The 19610-nt window shown below is 44.0% G+C and overlaps 1 protein-coding gene across 1 annotated transcript in view; it reads right to left on the bottom strand.

The window, feature by feature from the left end:
• FOXP4 (forkhead box P4) overlaps nt 1-19610 on the bottom strand; it is a 153319-nt gene that overhangs the window by 41259 nt on the left and 92450 nt on the right. Inside the window, exons 7-8 of the mRNA XM_073615915.1 lie at nt 9885-10077; nt 2691-2795 (exon numbers count right to left, since the gene is read on the bottom strand). Of these exons, the coding sequence (XP_073472016.1) occupies nt 2691-2795; nt 9885-10077 (298 nt within the window). The remainder of the gene's footprint in view (nt 1-2690; nt 2796-9884; nt 10078-19610) is intronic.

Below are 19610 nucleotides of genomic sequence, written 5' to 3'. Positions count from 1 at the left end.
TCGCCATGTTGATGGAGACAAGGGCCTCATCCCCACAACCATGGGGGTCTGCGGGCGGGGGGCCTTTAACAAGGGGACCCCCAGATCCCGGCCTCCCCCCTGTGTGAAATGGTAATGGGGTATAAGTACCCCTACCATTTCACAAAAAAAGTGTCAAAGGGGGGGCGGGGCCTCACGGTTACGTAAACGGGTGATCCCGCTCCCCCTTTGACACCACGGGGGAAGCCGTGGGAAAGTCCCTGTGGCGTCAGAGGGGGCAGGGTCACCTGGGGACGTCACCGGGTGGCCTCGCTCTCAGTTATACAAGAAGCGTCATACGGCGGGAGCCTCCCATTGAGGAGGATAGGTCTCGGCTTTTTTTTTATTTCGGTCCGTCGCGGGGAGATAAAGGGAAGATGAATGGACATTGTGGGATATTTTAATTTTTTTTATAAAGGACTTATCCCCAAGCTGTGTCTTGTCATTTTTAACATTTTGACACTTTTTTGTGAAATGGTAGGGGTACATTTGTACCCCGTTACCATTTCACACAGGGGGGAGGCTGGGATCTGGGGGTCCCCTTGTTAAAGGGGGCTTCCAGATTCCAATAAGCCCCCTGCCTGCAGACCCCCATGGTTGTGGGGCAAGGGTTGTGGGGATGAGGCCCTTGTCCCCATCAACATGGGGACAAGGTGCTTTGGGGGGCTACCTCAAAGCACCCTCCCCATGTTGAGGGCATGTGGCCAGGTACGGTTCAGGAGTGAGGGTGCGCTCTCATTCCCCCTTCTTTTCCTGCAGCCCGCCAGGTTGCGCGCTCGGATAAGGGTCTGGTATGGATTTTTGGGGGGGACCCCTACGCCATTTTTTTAAAATGGCGCAGGGTTCCCATTAAAATCCATACTAGACATGAAGAGTCTGGTATGGATTTTGGGGGTGACCACTATGCCATTTTTTAAAAAATTTTGGCGTAGGGTTCCGCTTAATTTCCATATCAGACCCAAATGGTCTGGCATCTATTTTAGGGGGACCCCCACGCATTTTTTTTTTAAATTTTGGTTCGGGGTTCCCCTTAATATTCATATCAGTCCCAAAGGGCCTGGTAATGGACTGTGGGGGGGGGAGAAAGGATCCCATTTTTTTCTTTCAATGAGTTTTATCTATATTGCCGAGACCCGACAATTCATTACAGCCGCGATCAGTTTTAAATGACAATTTTTCCTTTAGAAATGTAATTTTGCTGTGGTACTGTTCTGAACATGTGAAAAATGCGCCACTTTACAGGCATACTATAGACACCCCCCAGGCACGATATTTAAAGGAATATTTCATTTTTATTGTTTCACTTTAAGCATTAAAAAAAAATCACTGCTCTCGAAAAAATGTCTGTTTTTTAAAATATATTTTGCATTGATACATGTCCCCTTGGGCAGGACCCGGGTCCCCAAACACTTTATATGACAAGAACTTGCATATAAGCCTTTAAAATGAGCACTTCTGATTATTCATGTTCATGTCCCATAGACTTTAATGGTGTTCGTGTGTTCTCCCAAATTTTTTGCCTGTTCGGTATGTTCTGGTGCGAACCAAACTGGGGGGGTGTTCAGCTTATCCCTACTCCAGACCCTTTATTAGCTTTGTTGTTCTTCTATGGACTCTCTCCAGTTCCAGCACATCCTTCCTGAGGACTGGTGCCCAGAACTGGACAGCATACTCTAAGTGCGGCCAGACCAGAGTCTTGTAGAGTGAGAGAATTATCGTTTTATCTCTGGAGTTGATACTCTTTTTAATGCATGCAAATATTCTGTTTGCTTTGTTAGCAGCAGCTTGGCATTGCATGCCATTGCTGAGCCTATCATCTACTAGGACCCCCAGGTCCTTTTCCATCCTAGATTCCCCCAGAGGTTCTCCCCCCATCCTGTAGACTGCATTCATATTTTTGCCACCCAAATTATTTTACATTTTTCTACATTAAACCTCATTTGTCATGTAGTTGCCCACCGCATTAATTTGTTCAGATCTTTTTGCAAGGTTTCCACATCCTGTGGAGAAGTTATTGTCCTGCTTATCTTAGTATCATCCACAAATACAGAGATTGAACAGTTTACCCCATCCTCTCCATGTCGTTTATGAAAAAATTAAATAGGATTGGTCCCAGCACAGAACCCTGGGGGACTCCACTATCCACCCCTGACCATTCAGAGTACTCCCCATTTATTACCACCCAATTCTTTTCCAAAATCCAAATACACCACGTCTACAGGCCTTCCTTTATCTAGATGGCAACTCACCTCCTCATAGAAGGTTAATAGATTGGTTTGGCAAGAACAATTCTTCATGAATCCATGCCGATTACTGCTAATGATACCGTTCTCATTACTAAAATCATGTATATAGTCCCTTATCATCCCCTCCAAAAGCTCCCATACTCTTGATGTTAGACTAACTGGTCTGTAATTCCCAGGGATGTATTTTGGGCCCTTTTTAAATATTGGTGCTACATTGGCTTTTCTCCAATTTATTAGAAAGCTCTGAATTTTGGGGGTAGGCTTACTGACAACTGTCATGGTTTCCAGTAATCCCAGAAAGGACCAAAACACACACACACACACACACACACACACACACCCTCCACTTAACCATTTTTAATAATACATATATTATTCTTATATTCTGTAAACATTGGACAGCGCAAATACATAGCTGGTACTAACTTTATAAACTGTCCCATGTCCTCACACAAAGCTTCACAGCCAGGCCATCGACATTCACCATGTCCGTAAAGAGGGTGCGAGCTGGGAGGCACCTCAAAATGTAAACTTTAAAACAAAACAAGGATAAGCAAATTTGGTGTGAATTAAATAGATAATAAATAAACAAATACATAAATAAATAAAACAAACAGAAATCATACATGGCCTCAATCCTAAGATTACAGATAATAAAAGAAGTTCAAACCTAAATTAGGGAAATCGGCTTGAAAGGAATCTTTTATAAAATCATTTAAGGTATACATTTATAAAATATTGTTTTCAAAGTATAGTTTGTAATTATGTACATGTACAAAGGGGCAGCCATATTTGCTCATTGCATTTTTAGTTTATGTAACAGTTATGGCTTACTGTTCCTTCTCATAGGACCAACAGCCAACCCACTGAAAAAATGTACTTCTTATAATATCTTATGTCAGCAATTAAGCAGGGACCTTAGTGACTAGAATGGAATACAAAGGAAAACAACAAAATTACAGAACAAAAAGTATTTAGGACAATGACTGCAATATTAACAATAATGAGAATGTGTTCAGTTTAAATACACTACATCTTCCCTTTAACCACTTCAATACCAGGCTCTTTCACTCCCTTTCCTGCCCAGGCCAATTTTCAGCTTTCATCATTGTCGCACTTTGAATGACAATTGCGCTGTCATGCAACACTGTACCCGAATGAAATTTTTATAATTTTTTTCAACACAAATAGAGCTTTCTTTTGGTGGTATTTAATCACCACTGGGTTTCCCCTTTATGGAAAGCAGACAGTTGAAGGCAAGTTTTTTGAAGTTGTAACTTTTGTGACTTTTTTTTAGAAAATGAGGAAATTAAAAAAAAAAGAAAAAAACAGAGCAATACAGTGTTACCACAGTAACACTGTGCTACTTTGGGGCAGTGATTGGGATTTTTTTTTCACATTATGATTGTTTATACCAGTGAATTTCACTGGTATAAGCAACCATTTTTACTGTATGAAACGGAATTATTCAGTGTGTTTTGCTATGATTAGATGTGATTGGCCACAACTAATCACATGGTACAGATGTGCTGTGATTAGCCCCATCTGTACCACGTAATCACTGTAACCAATCACAGCTAGCAACACAATTGTACACAATGGATGGCATGAAAGGAAGCCATCCATTGTTTTCAATTGTCATGTGATCTGCTGTGATTGGTCACTTCGATCACATTGTACCAGAAGCGGGCTGGTACACTAGTCAGTCATCGGCTGTGCCTGGCCCCAGGGCCGCATGGGAGGCGTGTTCTGGGAGGTGGCCATAGGAAGTCTACCCAGTATGACGAATGTCCCACCCGGCCGTCATTTGACAATAGGCTGGGTAGGAAGTGGTTACATAGATAGTTACATAGTAGGTGCGGTCGAAAAAAGACACCAGTCCATCAAGTCCAACCTGTGTGTGTGGTTAAAGAGTAATTTTTAGGTGATTTTTTTAAACAAACTTTTCTGCAGATTCCTAACTTTTGTAATTCTGAATATCTGTTTATTTGTGTCCATGTGCAGAATGAATGTGAATCAGAGTGCTGGATTAATATCAATCAGCTGCTGCACTTGCAGAGTTCCAATGGGGAAAGTGGCAGGGTCTGCATCCCTTTAGATGTGACTTTCCTTTGGGAGTATCTCACCAAAAATGAGGTTTTCGTTGCAAGGGATGTCCAAAAACTGACTTGTATCTTGACAGGAAAATCAGTGAGCCAATAAAAACAGGCAGGAAATGGCATTTCGGGGGTGGGGGGGGGGCGGGACAGGTTGAAGTGTTCTATACACCATCTGTGTACAGAATGCCTCCAGGTTGCCATTATATTTTGCAGAAATATAGGAATTTTATTACAGCTTACCTGTAAAATCCTTTTCTTCGAGTACATCATGGGACACAGAGCCTTAAGTAATTACTTAAAGGGTTATAGGCCACCTTCAGGTGTTGACACTGGTTATACCCAATCAAGGAAGTTCACTACCTATATAACCCCTCCTCCTTCCAGGAGCACATCAGTTTTTGTAGCAAAGCAATATACTTATTCCCAAAAGAGGGGCGGGACCTCTGTGTCCCATGATGTACTCCAAGAAAAGGATTTTACAGGTAAGCTGTAATAAAAATCCTATTTTCTTTATCGTACATCATGGGACACAGAGCCTTAAGTAAATACTTAATGGGACATCCCATAGCAATGCTACTTGAGGGGAGGAAGAGACAACCCGCAGGGTACACAAGACTTGAGGATTTATACTGCTGCCTGTAGAACACTGCACCGGAAGACGATATCCTCATACCTCCTGATAAAATCTTGTGAATGTATGCACTAAAGACCAAGTTGCGGCCTTACAGATCTAAGCCATGGAAGCCTGGTGACGCACTGCCCAAGAAGCACTAACCGATCTGGTAGAGTGCGCCTTAACGTGAAACGGGGGAATTTTACCCCTTAAATCATAAGTTTGAATTATCACTTGCCGAATACACGTAGCGACAGTGGATTTCGACGCTGCCTGTCCTTTCTTAGGATCCTCTGGCATAAAAAATAAGACATCAGTCTTACGAATCTGAGCAGTTGCCTTAAAATAGACTTTTACTGCTCTCACCACATTAAGCAATGTAGTGACTCTTCTTTCCTGGAACATGGTTTTGGAAAAAAACAATGGCAGGACAATATCTTGGTTCAGGTGAAACCTGAAACCACTTTTGATAAAAAAAAGTCTGGATGAGGGCGTAACACCACACTGTCCTCATGAATAATCAAAAATGGCTCTTTACAAGAGAGAACAGCCAATTCTGAAATCCTCCTTGCTGAGGATATAGCAACCAAAAATACCAACTTCCTTGTCAGAAGGACTAGGGGAATATGTTGTATTGGTTCAAATGGCTGTTTTTTGTAACACAGACAAAACAAAGTTCAATTCCCAAGGGTTCAAGGGAGGTTTGACGGGCGGAATAAGCCACGTCACCCCTTGTATAAAACTCCAGACTAAAGAATGAGTAGCAAGTTGTCTTTTGAAATAAGACCGATAAAGCTGAGACTCGGCCTTTAATAGTACTCAAGGCCAATTTAATTTCTACCCCTAATTGTAGAAAGGCAAGAATTCTGCCTAGGATATATCTCCGAGGGTGCCAACCCTTGGATTTACACCAGGAAACATAAGCCCTCCAGACTCTATAATATCTAGCTCTGGAAGCTGGCTTCCTTGCATTAATCAGGGTAGAGATAATTGACCCGGAAAGCCCACGTTTCTTTAGAACGTGGGTTTCAATAGATAAAGCCCTTAAATTTAGAGACTGTAAGGTATGATGGAATATCGGCCCCTGTGAGAGCAGATCTGGCCGTAGTGGGAGGGACCATGGGCCCTCCACTGCAATCTTTACGATTTCTGCATACCATGACCTTCTGGGCCATGCTGGTGCCACCAGAATTACCGGCTTTCTTTCCAGCTTGATCTTGCAAAGAAGCCGAGGCAGCAACTGAATAGGGGGGAATGCATAGATCAGTGAGAACTGATCCAATGGGGTCACCAACACATCCGTTCCGCATGCGAATGCATCCCTTGTTCTGGCCACAAAGTTGACTAACTTCATGTTGAACCTGGACGCTAGAAGATCTACGCCCGGAGTCCCCCATCTTTGGCAAACAGCCTGAAATATGTTGGGGTGAAGAGACCATTCCGCTGGGAATAATTGCTGGCGACTCAAGTAGTCTGCCAATTCTTTACTCCCGGAACGAAGACTGCCGATAGGCACGGAACATTCCTTTCTGTCCAAGTTAGAACATGGTTCACCTCTCTCTGCGCTGAGAGACTTTCGGTGCCCCCTTGGTGATTGGTATAGGCCACAGCTGTGGCACTGTCAGATTGAATTCTGACAGGACAATCCCGTAACCTGAAAGTCCAGGTCTTTAGAGCCAGACGTACTGCCTGAATCTCTAGGATATTGATGGACAAGTTTCTTTTCGGTTCTTGACCACTGTCCCTGGACAGTTGTCTTTTCTAGTACTGCTCCTCAGCCTGAAAGGCTGGCATCTGTCGTTACCACTTTCCAGATGACTGGTCTGAAGGATTTTCCTTTCAGCAGATTCTGGGTTAGTAACCACCAAGTGAGGCTTTGGGACACTCTTGGGGACAGCTGCATTGGCAAGTCTAAAGCTTGAATTGTTTTGTTCCAAGCAGACAGGATAATGTTTTGCAACAGTCTTAAATGAAACTGGGCATAGGGAACTGCTTTGAATGAAGCCACCATGGTTCCTAGCAACCTCATGCAAAGGCGAATGGAGGGATCGCCATTTGACCTGAACATCCACACCAACTCTCTTATGGAGTTGATCTTTTGACTGAGGCAAGAACACCTTTTCCTGGGCTGTGTCTATGATCAGACCCAAGTACTCCAGCTTTTTTAGTGGTATTAAAGAAGATTTTTCTAGATTGAGAATCCAACCCAACTCTTCAGATAGTTGGTTGCAGTGAGTACTCTTTTCTCCAAATGAACCACCGACTGATCTATTAGTAATAGATCGTCTAGGTACGCTACGACTGTTATGCCCTATGCCCTTAACCTGGCTAGAGGTGGGGCCAGTACTTTGGTGAACACCCGGGGTGCTGTGGCTAGCCTGAAGGGCAGGGCTACAAACTGGAAATGCTGCTGTTCTAACCACAGAAACTTTTGATGAGCGGGAAATATAGGGACATGCAGATATGCATCCCTGATGTTGATTGATGCCAGAAGTTTTCCTCCTAGAAGAATAGAAACTACAGACATGACTGTCTCCATGCAAAAGGAGCGGATCTTCAGGAACTGATTTCAATTTTTTAGATCTAGAATGGGTCTGACATCTCCATTTGGTTTCGGTACCATAAATAAAGTTTGAATAAAACCCCAAACCTTGCCCTTTTGTGGGGATCTGAATGATCACCAATGAGATGTTAATCGGTCTAGTGCCTGAAACAGAGATGGTCTTTTCTCTGGATCTTTGGGAATGCTTGACCTCAGGAAGCGAGACGGTGGAAAGTCCCGAAATTCCAGCTTGTACCCCAGCGTTACCGTGGAGATGACCCATCTGTCCTGAATTACTTCTTCAGACTTCTGAAAACTGCAGAAGTCTTTCCCCCACCTTGGTGAGGGGGGTTGCCTCTTCATAATGAGGCTTTAGGATTCTGGCTTGCAGGTTTCCGACCCCAGGAATTCTTTTGAGCCTGGGTCTGACTCTGAGATCTTCCTCTAGAGTGTGACAGCAGAGGGCGTCGCCCCTGCCTAGAGGCAGAAGCCCCTGACGTAGGGGAAAGAGCCCGTTTAAATGAAGGGCATTTATACTTTCTTTTGACTGGCAAAAGAGTACTTTTCCCACTAGAAATTGTTTGGATATATTTGTACAATATAGTCGCTCCTCATGAAAAGGGAGCCCAGTTAGGAGGTCTTGGTCTACATGGTGCTTCAGCTGACCAAATTATTTAACCACGGAATTCTACGCATATGCACAAGCATAAGCTTATGGCGGGATGCCTGGTGAATAGAATCTTTAAACGCATCTATGGCAAAGCATAATGATTTTGGTAGTTCAGTCAAATCCTGAGCTTGTTGTGCAGGAAGCTCTCTAAGGGCCTGTTTAAATTGGTCCTTTAGGGATTGACAGACGCTTATTGCAGCGACTGCAGACTGAGTAATGGCACCTGTCATGGAAAAAGTAGATCTTAACAGGGATTCCAACTCCTTATCTGTTGGATCAGCATTCTCTCTCCTCCAAACAAGACGAGTTGTGTTTCTACCAAACAGTTCTACTTTGGTTTCATCTGACCATATGGCATTCTCCCAATCCTCTTCTGGATCATCCAAATGCTCTCTAGCGAACCTAAGATGGGCCCGGACATGTACTGGCTTAAGCAGGGGGACACGTCTGGCACTGCGGGATATGAGTCCCTGGTGGCGTAGTGTGTTACTGATGGTAGCCTTTGTTACGTTGGTCCCAGTTCTCTGCAGGTCATTCACTAGGTCCCCCCATGTGGTTCTGGGATTTTTGCTCACCGTTCTTGTGATCATTTTGACCCCACGGGGTGAGATCTTGCGTGGAGCCCCAGATCGAGGGAGATTATCAGTGGTCTTGTATGTCTTACATTTTCTAATTATTGCTCCCACAGTTGATTTCTTCACACCAAGCTGCTTGCCTATTTCAGATTCAGTCTTCCCAGCCTGGTGCAGGTCTACAATTTTGTTTCTGGTGACCTTCAACAGCTCTTTGGTCTTCACCATAGTGGAGTTTGGAATGTGACTGTTTGAGGTTGTGGACAGGTGTCTTTTATACTGATAACAAGTTCAAACAGGTGCCATTAATACAGGTAATGAGTGGAGGACAGAGGAGCCTCTTAAAGAAGAAAATACAGGTCTGTGAGGGCCAGAAATCTTGCTTTTTTGTAGGTGACCAAATACTTATTTTCCACCATAATTTGCAAATAAATTCTTTCAAAAATCAGACAATGTGATTGTCTGGATTTATTTTCACATTTTGTCTCTCATAGTTGAGGTAATTTAATTGAGTTTTCAAATAGCTATTTATATATATATATAGCGATATTGAGATGGGTAAAGTAAACTAGCTCCTCCTTCTCTGATTTTCCATAAAATCACTTTTGCCAAAACCACAGCACACCATGCTATGATATCAGCCATGCAAGTTCACCACAAATTTTGTCAGAAAAAAAAAAAGTCAAATTGCTGCTAATTCCTAGGAGATCATGCAGTAAGAAGTATTCCTTGCTGAGAAAAACCTTGTCTATAAAATTGGAAAATATGTTTTTCTTCTTTACAAAATATTTACAACATTCAGAAATTAAACTATAGTTAAGCTGCAATCATTTACTACCGTGTACATGTATAAGATTAATTATTCCACATTTTCCAGATCTGGGGCTTTACAAATAAATATTTCCATAATTTACAAATCTCAAACTTTCAAATTTACCTTTCAAATGCAATTCTTTTCATTTAAATGTTATTTTGCAGAAAACTAACAGTAGTCCAGAACTTCTAGATCATTGGTTCCCAAATAAGAGACCTTATATTTACAATTGCTATCAGTAGACCCAGGAGAAGCTGGCAATAAAAAGAAAAGCTTGCATTTCTTCAACAATCTAATAGTTAATATTCACCTGTCCCGCCGTGTGTTTTGCAGAGCGCTTTGCCCATTTGGTAAAGACATGTGAACTATTGGAGGTGACACCTTGGCAGATGGATATGAGGTAGAAATTGTAGAGCTCAGTTCAATGTTGTCCTGTTTGTTAGAATCCTCTTGACTATTACTCATCTCTTTCAGGAGCTGTTGAAAATCTGATGGGGAAACAGCTGGAAAAAAGTTTAAAATCACTTAATGGGGTTCCTAAAGAAATAAAGCATGCTCATCATTTTAAAACTATGTTCACTTTTCAAGGTGTGCGTTGTATGTAAAGCTGCTTTCATTTCAACCATCCAATCAAGTGCAAGCAAAAATCCAGTTTTAATTTCCCTGGCACATGATTGGGAATTCAAAGTGAGCACAGCTTTACCTTATTATTCTAGGCAAAGTTAACATTCAGTTTGCTAAGTGAGCAGCCTCTACTCTTTTTTTTCTATGTGCTACACCAGGGGTCGGCAACTCTCGGCAGGCGTGCCAGATATGGGACGCGTGCCAGATATGTAACACGTGTCAGATAATATTATTGTACAGGATTTATATAGCGCCAAAAGTTTGCGCAGCGCTTTACAACATGAGGGCAGACAGTACACTTACAATACAAATCAATACAGGAGGGATCAGAGGGCCCTGCTCATTATAGCTTACAATCTAGAAGATATGTAACGCAGCTGCATTTACAATGGCACATGAGGGAAGCCTGAGACATCCCTCTCCCACGCATCACCAAAACCAGCCGGTGGCTGCGGCTGGCTACACGGCTTGTTGTTCCCGACAATATTTCCCGCCCACCTGGGTTCCTGCCCACCTCACTCTGCTTGCCTGTACTTAGTGGACACTAAAGCAGTGTTGAGCACATCTAGGAATGACGCTCTACTGGACCTGGTAATCTCAAACCAAAGAAAGAAAAAGAACATCTGGGTATCAGTGACCATAACATGATTTCATTTAATGTTAGTTGTAAGCAACAAACATATACACGAGCTCTCCAAGACTTAGACTGGGAGGGAATATTAGTAAAATCAAAATAAAGTGTGGTGCTGCGCTAATCCAAAGAGAAAATTTAAATAGTGCTATAGGTAATGGTATGGGTGGGTATATAAGTGACACGAATATCCCTAGAGGGCAAATGAGTATACTGCTTGTATTTAGCTGGAACTAACATGGTAAAGTGTCATGATTAAATACAAAAGTAAGGTGCGGCGTGCAATAAAGTTGCATAAATACTTCAAAGTTACATACCCATAAATCACAATAGAAATACACTAAAAGTAAAAGTGCATAATACAATAAAACCAGAAGACAGATTGTGAAAAGTGCAGAAGAAATTCAGTGCAAATAATACAATGCTGTGCGTGTCAAAAAAAAACACATAAAAACGCACTGTAATAACAAAGTGTCCTGTGCAAGAAATCAACTCTGTGACAAACCTACAAATCTATCTGCATTTAGTAAATGGAAACAGAAGCAAATACATGAATAAAGTGCCAGGTGCAGTAAATACAGTGACACAGCTTTCAAATCAGTCCATAATGTGCCAATGTAACATCAAGTGAATTAAAACATAGGAAGGTATTCATCCACAGAGCATTCTGTAAGGTAGATGGAAACAGCGAAGTGCTTAAACCAGGAAGAAATAGTGACTCCTCTTTGTGAAATAAATCCTACACTGATAAGTAATGGCCCCTTACCTCAAAATACTGAGGTATCGGCGTTAACAGCAATGCTGGTACTGGCTCCCCGTTGGGACGGGACAGGCACTTTCCACTGATTGATGCGCACGAGCTCGCTGCTCGTTGGTGTTTTGTCATTGCTGCTCTGTTTTTATGTGAGTACCTTTTGTTTAAATAAACTCCGTTTATGGTTATACAATACTACACTATATGGCACCCCCTTCTTTCTATTTACGTCCCCCGCATTCACTGAGGGACTAAGGTGTTTCAAGAACAATATGACAAGGAGCCAGTACCAGCATTGCTGTTAGCGAGAGAGAGAGAGAAAGAGACCTCATCTAGAGAGAGACCTCATCTAGCATACGCAGTTCAGTTTTGGCCACCAGTTCTCAAAAAGGATATTGTGGAAGTGCAGAGAAGGGCAACCCAACTGATAAGAGGCATGGAGGAGCTCAGCTATGAGGAAAGATTAGAGGAAATGAATCTATTCCCTCTTGAGAAGAGTAGATTAAAGGGGGATATGATCAACATGTACAAATACATACGTGGTCCATATAGTGGACTTGGTGTAGAGTTATTCACTTTAAGATCATCCCAGAGGACACGGGGGCACTCCTTAGGTCTAGAGGGAAAAAAGATTTCATCTCCAAATACGGAAAGGTTTCTTCACAGTAAGAGCTGTGAAAATGTGGAATAGACTCCCTCCAGAGGTGGTTCTGGCAAGCTCAGTAGATTGCTTTAAAAAAAGCCTGGATTCTTTCCTAAATGTATATAATATAACTGGGTACTAACATTTATAGGTAAAGTTGATCCAGGGAAAAATATCTGATTGCCTCTCGGGGGATTTTTTCCCCTGCTGTAGCAAATTGGAGCATGCTTTGCTGGGTTTTTTCGCTTTCCTCTGGATCAATTGTGGGTGAAGAATTGTGTATATGGGATTGTATTTATTATTTTTTTTTGGTTGAACTAGATGGACTTGCGTCTTTTTTCAACCTGACTAACTATGTAGCTGGATCAGAGGTGGCTCTAGGATTTGTGAGGCCTTAGGCAAAACTAAGACATGAGGCCCCACTCACGGCCATAATGTGAAAAAGAATGAAAGCGATCGATAAAAATAAACTGTATTAGTAGGGTACAGTATAGGGGGATTGTAGGTGGACAGTACATGGGTCAGGAGGGTACAGTACAGGAGGGTAAGTGGACACAGTACAGGGGGCAGGAGGATACAGTACAGGGGGAGCAGGAGGGCACAGTACAGGGAGTAGGTAAGTGGGCACAGTACAGGGGGTAGGTAAGTGGGCACAGTACAGTGGGTGGGTAAGTGGACACAGTACAGGGGCAGTAATGAATGTTACAGATATGGTCTCCTCAAGCAGAGCTGCGTAGGGAAGCTGCTCTCACAGATCCCACCTATTTTGGCAGGCTCTCACTGGGCTAAATCAAAAACTGGAATGACAACTCCCCCTCTACCTTCCCCTCCAGAGTTTTTTGCTCTCTTGTGGCACTTTGCAAGGGTTAAGGAAAGACCCTGAGGTGGAACATCTTATTACTGCTGCTGCTTGTGTGGGTGGGATGTGTACTGCACCAACCAGATGGGATAAATAGGAGAGGAGGGTCAGCAGGGATTGGTGAAGCACACATCCCACCCACACAAGCAGCAGCAATAGTAAGATGCTCTGCCTCGGGGTTCGTTCTTAGCCCCTGAAAAAATGGGAGTGGGGGATGGGGCTGGGAACCATGGGGTAGGGGAGTAGGAGGAGGGTTGAAAAAGGGGGAGTGGGTTGGGGATGGGGATTGGGTAAAGAAGAACTGGAGTGGTCAGGGGAGAAAGAAAGAAAGAAACAAATATGAAGAGAGAAAGAAAGAGAGAAAGAAAGAAAGAGAGAAAGAAAGAAAGAGAGAAAGAAAGAAAGAGAGAAAGAAAGAAAGAAAGAAAGAAAGAAAGAAAGAAAGAAAGAAAGAAAGAAAGAAAGAAAGAAAGAAAGAAAGAAAGAAAGAAAGAGAGAAAAAAAGGTGAAGAGAGAAAAAGAGAGAGAGAGAGAGAAGGGAAGGAAGGGCACCCCTACATCAGTGTACAGTGTACTCACTCGGAGGCAGGAGGGACTGGATGGATAGATGGATGGATGGACCAGACTCCATCTTTCCTTTCCGTTTGCTGGGCTTTAGCTTGAATCTTCCCACCCACATCCCTTAAGCCCCATACACACGATCCGAATATCGGACGAATGATCGTCCGTTTTTGTTTGCATGCTAATCTCACATCGAATCTGTTGAGTTTACTAAAGTCCCGAAAATTCCCGTACGACAGAATAAAAATTCGGAAGCGATGTCATGTGTCGCAATGCATTTGTATTGCATTTTCGAACGATAGCTGTACCGATTAAACGAAAATCGTACGATCTGGCATCGTACGGAAAAAATTTCCGTGCATGTCCGATAGAATAATATCGGATGAACTGTCCTGATCGGCTCTCGAAAGCTCTGTACTAACGATCCGATTATCGTACGATCGTTTCGAATGCGGCATTTTACGTACGACTTTCGGATCGTGTGTACGGGGCATTAGGCAGCAGAACAGTGTCTGTCTGGGAGAGTGGGCGGGGCATACATAGGAGGAGACGACGGGAGGAGGGGGAGGAGTAGAAGCAGCTACTCTCCTCTGGTCTGGCTGTGCAGGCAGCAGGGGGAGGGGAGAAGTGTCAGAGCTGGCTGTGATACGACCAGCTCATCTCTCTCTATCTGGAGCTCTCAGTGAGCTCCAATCCCCCTGCTGATCTGTCCCGCTCGCGGACGGTTTTCTCTGTGTCACTGGGAGGACTCGGCGCTGTGCTGGTGGCGGGGATCTTTGCTACTAGAAGAGGCGACTCTGCTATAAGGTAAACTAGGCGGCCGCGTGAGGCCCCTCTGACTGCGGGGCCTAAGGCGACCTCCTAATTTGCCTAATTAGAAAGCCGCCTCTGAGATGGATCCCCACCCCATCCACAATGGATGCTGTGCCCAGGTCGGTAAACTCCTCCTCCCGTCCTCAGACTGCACTCAGCCTCATTTAGGTGCGTTGTGCGACCTCACATTTTTGATTCGTATTGCAGCGCAAATCACGTGCAATGTCTGCGCGATGCAATTTCAGGCATACAGATTGTATGGCTGAATTTGCATCGCATTCGGACCAAAGTCGTGCAGGACCCTTTTATTGGTTAGCACCAGAATCAGATCATATCGGCTGTTCACTACTCAGGAATCACTCTGACATTCTAAACATTAATATTAATCTTTATTTAGAAGGCAGCGGACTGCACTCATGTAAAAATAACCACTGATGGATCAAATGCTGGCCATAGCTGGATCACTTTTTTTGATCAGCCAGCCGGTCAAAAAAAGACGAATTCCCCCCACCCACACAAGCAAGATGGATGGAGGAATCCTCCCTGCTGTGCTATTGAATTTTGACAGCTGGGGCTCCTCTGCTGTCAGTATATACTAATGAATGCTGCAGCCGATTTGGCAAGTTTGTAAACAAGACAAAGCTATGTTAATTCTGTATACTTAATCAAGGAAAAAAAAAAAAAAACAGTACTTTGCTTGAACATTACTGGATTATAGTGAAAATAGCTTTATCATATTTACTAAGCAGGATTAACAAAGGCATTCAAACTTCCAAGTACGGTTATTTTCATCTTTTATATCTTTAATTTGTAATGTTGGGTAATGTCTTATAGAGTAGAGGAGATACTGCTTTACTGCATAGGCGTGCACATAGGGTGTGCCGGGTGTGCCTGGGCACACCCTAATGCCTAGGCACATCCAACACACCTCAGGACTTTTTTACTGTCAGAATGTGTTATGCTGTGTACACACGACTAGACTTTCAACGGACTGAATCACGTCTGACTTTTCGACGGACTTTCAACTGACTTTTTGACGGACTTCCGTCGAATCGGACTTGTCTACACACAATCACACCAAAGTCCGACGGATTCGACCGTGATGACGTACAACCGAACTAGAATAAGGTAGTTCATAGCCAGTAGCCAATAGCTGCCCTAGCGTCGGTTTTCGTCCATCAGACTAGCATACAGACGAACATATTTTTCGACTGGACTAGAGTTCATCGGAAAGATTTGAAACATGTTCTAAATCTAAAGTCTGTCACATTTTTGACAGAAAAGGTCCTCTGCAGGTCCGATGAAGCCCACACATGGTCGAATTGTCCGACGGATTTGTTCCGTCTGACAAGTTTAGCCGAAAATTCCGGCCGTGTGTACACGGCATTAGAACTCTTTTTCGCCAGCTCACTGGTAGCTGAAGGTGGGATTATTTTTCATTTGGATCTGTGTAACTTCTATAAGAACTGCAGTCACCAGCTGCGGAGTAAGCAGGCAGTCTGCCGCATTTTCCGATACTGACTCTGTAGTTCCAGCTACAACATCCCTGACATCTGAATATTACTCCGCCGCCAGCTGTCAGGGATGTTGTACCACGTGAACTACAGAAGCAGCATTGGAAAACTCCTGACTGCTTACACCACAGCTGTGGCTTCAGTGCTTACAGGAGTTAGTTACCGGAAATCCTATGCCCCCTGTTGCCACGAAAGAGAGCTTTGGATGCGCCCTTATTCATTGCAGAGCTCCTCTCTGAGGCAGCAGTGGGGGGAAAACTCGCTCTCTCCTCGGGTTCCTGTCTGGCTGTCTGAGTCGGGGCTTTCACAACTCCAGTACAGGTGGGCGGAGCAGGAAGAGAACGCAGTGCATCCTTGATGTCATTCCTCCTGTCCAGCACACAGCACAGCTCTCCCCAGGCAGAATGAAGATCTCAGAGGACAGATGTCTGCCTTTACCTGTGAGTACTGACCTCTGCCTTCTACAATCTACACCATACAATATAGTGCTGCAAACCTGCCCTGCACTTTGCAGGCAAGCTTTACTGAAAGAGAAAGTAACATTCTTGAATAAGATAGGAATTACTGGGACTTCTGAGGTGCTCTACAGATGTATTCCACATACACGTATCTTATTAAAATGATTACTTTTTAATTATATGGTGTGCATGTGGAATACATCTATATGCCACCTCAGAAATCCCAGTAATTCCTCACCTAGCAAAAATATCTTATCATAAACAGCAAGAAATGGTATTCCATAACACAGCCCAACTCCCTGAGTAGTGTGGGGGAGGGAGGGCAGTCTCTCACCTGATTCTAATCTCTCTTACTTCACCCAAAGCCTTGACATAATCGCATACCACACAGCAGTGGCGGTGCGTCCATAAGGGGTGCATATGCGCGCCCCTTCACTCCTGCCACCTCTCTATCACCATAGATAGATTCATGCATTGCAGTGGCTGCATTTGATGGCACAGTGGCAGCAATTGATGGCACAGTGGCTGCGTTTGATGGCACAGTGGCTGCTTTTGATGGCACAGTGGCTGCGTTTGATGGCACAGTGGCTGCGTTTGATGGCACAGCGGCGGCAATTGATGGGCACAGTGGCTGCGTTTGATGGGCACAGTGGCTGCATTTGATGGGCACAGTGGCTGCGTTTGATGGGCACAGTGGCTGCATTTGATGGGCACAGTGGCTGCGTTTGATGGCACAGTGGCTGCGTTTGATGGCACAGTGGTGGCAATTGATGAGCATAGTGGCTGCATTTGATGACACAGTGGCGGCAATTGATGGGCACAGTGGCTGCATTTGATGGCACAGTGGCTGCGTTTGATGGCACAGTGGCGGCAACCGATGGGCACAGTAGCTGCGTTTGATGGGCACAGTAGCTGCATTTGATGGGCACAGTGGCTGCGTTTGATGGGCACAGTTGGCTGCGTTTGATGGCACAATGGCTGCGTTTGATGGCACAGTGGTGGCAATTGATGAGCATAGTGGCTGCATTTGATGACACAGTGGCGGCAATTGATGGGCACAGTGGCTGCATTTGATGGCACAGTGGCTGCGTTTGATGGCACAGTGGCGGCAACCGATGGGCACAGTAGCTGCGTTTGATGGGCACAGTAGCTGCATTTGATGGGCACAGTGGCTGCAATTGATGTTTTTTTTTTTTTCAGTTTGTTTGCGCCCCCCAAAAATTTTGAGCACCAGCCGCCACTGCCACACAGGAACATTAACCCAGTATGATATGATTTTGAGGCTGGATTGTGACCATAGCCAGTAAAGTACACACCAGCAGGCTGTACGATAAAAAAAACTGACCACTCAGGAGTAGCACTGTACTAACTGACATTAGTACAGTGATCTCCCCTGCTGAGTTGCTGTGCTCTGACAGGGGGACGGCCTTCCCACCAGAACACTCTAGCCAGCGCTCTCTGCCATTGGCTGAGAGTGCTGATCGGGAGTCGGTCAACAGACCTTTTTGGTCATGCCCCTCCAACAGAAGCCGGCCAAAAGGCTAGCTTCTGTTGGACCGACTCCAGTACACAAGGGCAGAATATCAGCCAGTTTCTATTGAACCGGCCAATGCCACCCGACATTTGGCCCGTGTGTGTACTAGGCTTAACTTACATAGATCCTGAAGGGGACAAGTCACAGCAGTGGAGGGAGCCTGCTGGAGCAAGGAATAAGGTAAAGCTGGGTACACACGTATTGAGATTTATCCAGTTCAGCGGGGATTGTCTGAATTTCAGTTTGTGTGTAGCCCTTCCTGTTAGACAGAAGGCGATCATTAGATCAGCTTCTCTTGAACAGGACTGCTGGAAGTCTTGTTCAAATAGTGGCTTGCAGCCAATCGGCTGCAGCACTAATAAGTGTATTCTAACAGGGTAGAGTCCCCGCTGTCAATACAGTGTCCCAGCAGGGGGGATTGCTGCATTGTGTAGGTGCAAGAACCTGTCAGCTAGTGAGCTGAACAAAAACACCTGTGCACGTGTACCTTAAAGGATTTATTCACCTTTTAGAACATGTTACACCAGTTTACAGAGTGTAACATGTTCTAGATGCTCCTTCTCCTTCTATGGGCCCTCATCCACACATCAATAATTCATAGGAATCTGTGAATGGTAAATGACAAGTCCGGTCTGCCACTGCAGAAGACAGACTTGTAGTCTAAATGAACTGCAGTACACTGATCAGCACACCTGCAGTCCATCCACACTGCCAACAGCTCTGCAAATGCTGAATGCTAATCTAAGCCCAGGTTCACACTGGGCTGTGGGAGTGAAGCCGTACGAGTTCAGCTGAACTCGCACGATTTCACTCCCGCCTGTCAGGCCCAAATTTGCACAGATGTCAATGTAAATCACGGGCTGAAATCGCAAAAAGTAGTATAGAAACTACTTTTTTAAATCGGTGCAGATGCGGCATCACACCGATTAGGAGGGTGCAATTGCCGCCGTTTTAACATGCGATTTGACATGTCAAATCGCACCAGTGTGATCTAAGGCTTAATGAGCATTAAACCCATGCAGTATATATATATATATATACACTGTGTGTGTGTGTGTATATATATATATATATATATATATATATATATATATATATGCGTGTTTGAGATTTGGGGTGCACACCCTAATGCACACCTATGCTCTACTGTAAATGAACACAATGCACGTCAAACAGGCTCAGCTATAATTATTTTCGAATTGGGATTCCAGGATCCATCTTTATGTAACAAGCAGCATCAGAGCTAGGTGTTTACTTTCTGCAAGTAAGCTACAGCAATACTCTTGCTCAGAAGAAGCACTTAGAATAGCAGCATTAGCAGCGAGACATTGCTTTCAAATGTGTAATAGTTATGTTAAACAGTAAAGTACGATACAATATTTGATTAACAAATGGAATCACTAAGTATGACTGCACATTACCAATTTCAAAGCATTTAATTTATTGTTTCCAATTCACAAATGATCTATCAGAGTTGCAAATTAAAAACTGCTGGTACCAAGCAATCTGGCCAACATGTACCCTGTTGCTGAAGAAATTTACATTTCTACAGCAAAGGCAAAAGTCATAATTTACTATTCTGGCAAATTCAATGACCTGTAACTGTTTCCAAAATTATTCAGTTTGATCTTCGATTACTGTGTGC

Source organism: Aquarana catesbeiana, linkage group LG02, assembly GCF_042186555.1.
Source record: "Aquarana catesbeiana isolate 2022-GZ linkage group LG02, ASM4218655v1, whole genome shotgun sequence".
NCBI classification, from domain to species: domain Eukaryota; kingdom Metazoa; phylum Chordata; class Amphibia; order Anura; family Ranidae; genus Aquarana; species Aquarana catesbeiana.
Note: the sequence above shows the minus strand (reverse complement) of the source record. Positions and strands in the feature narration are given on the sequence as shown.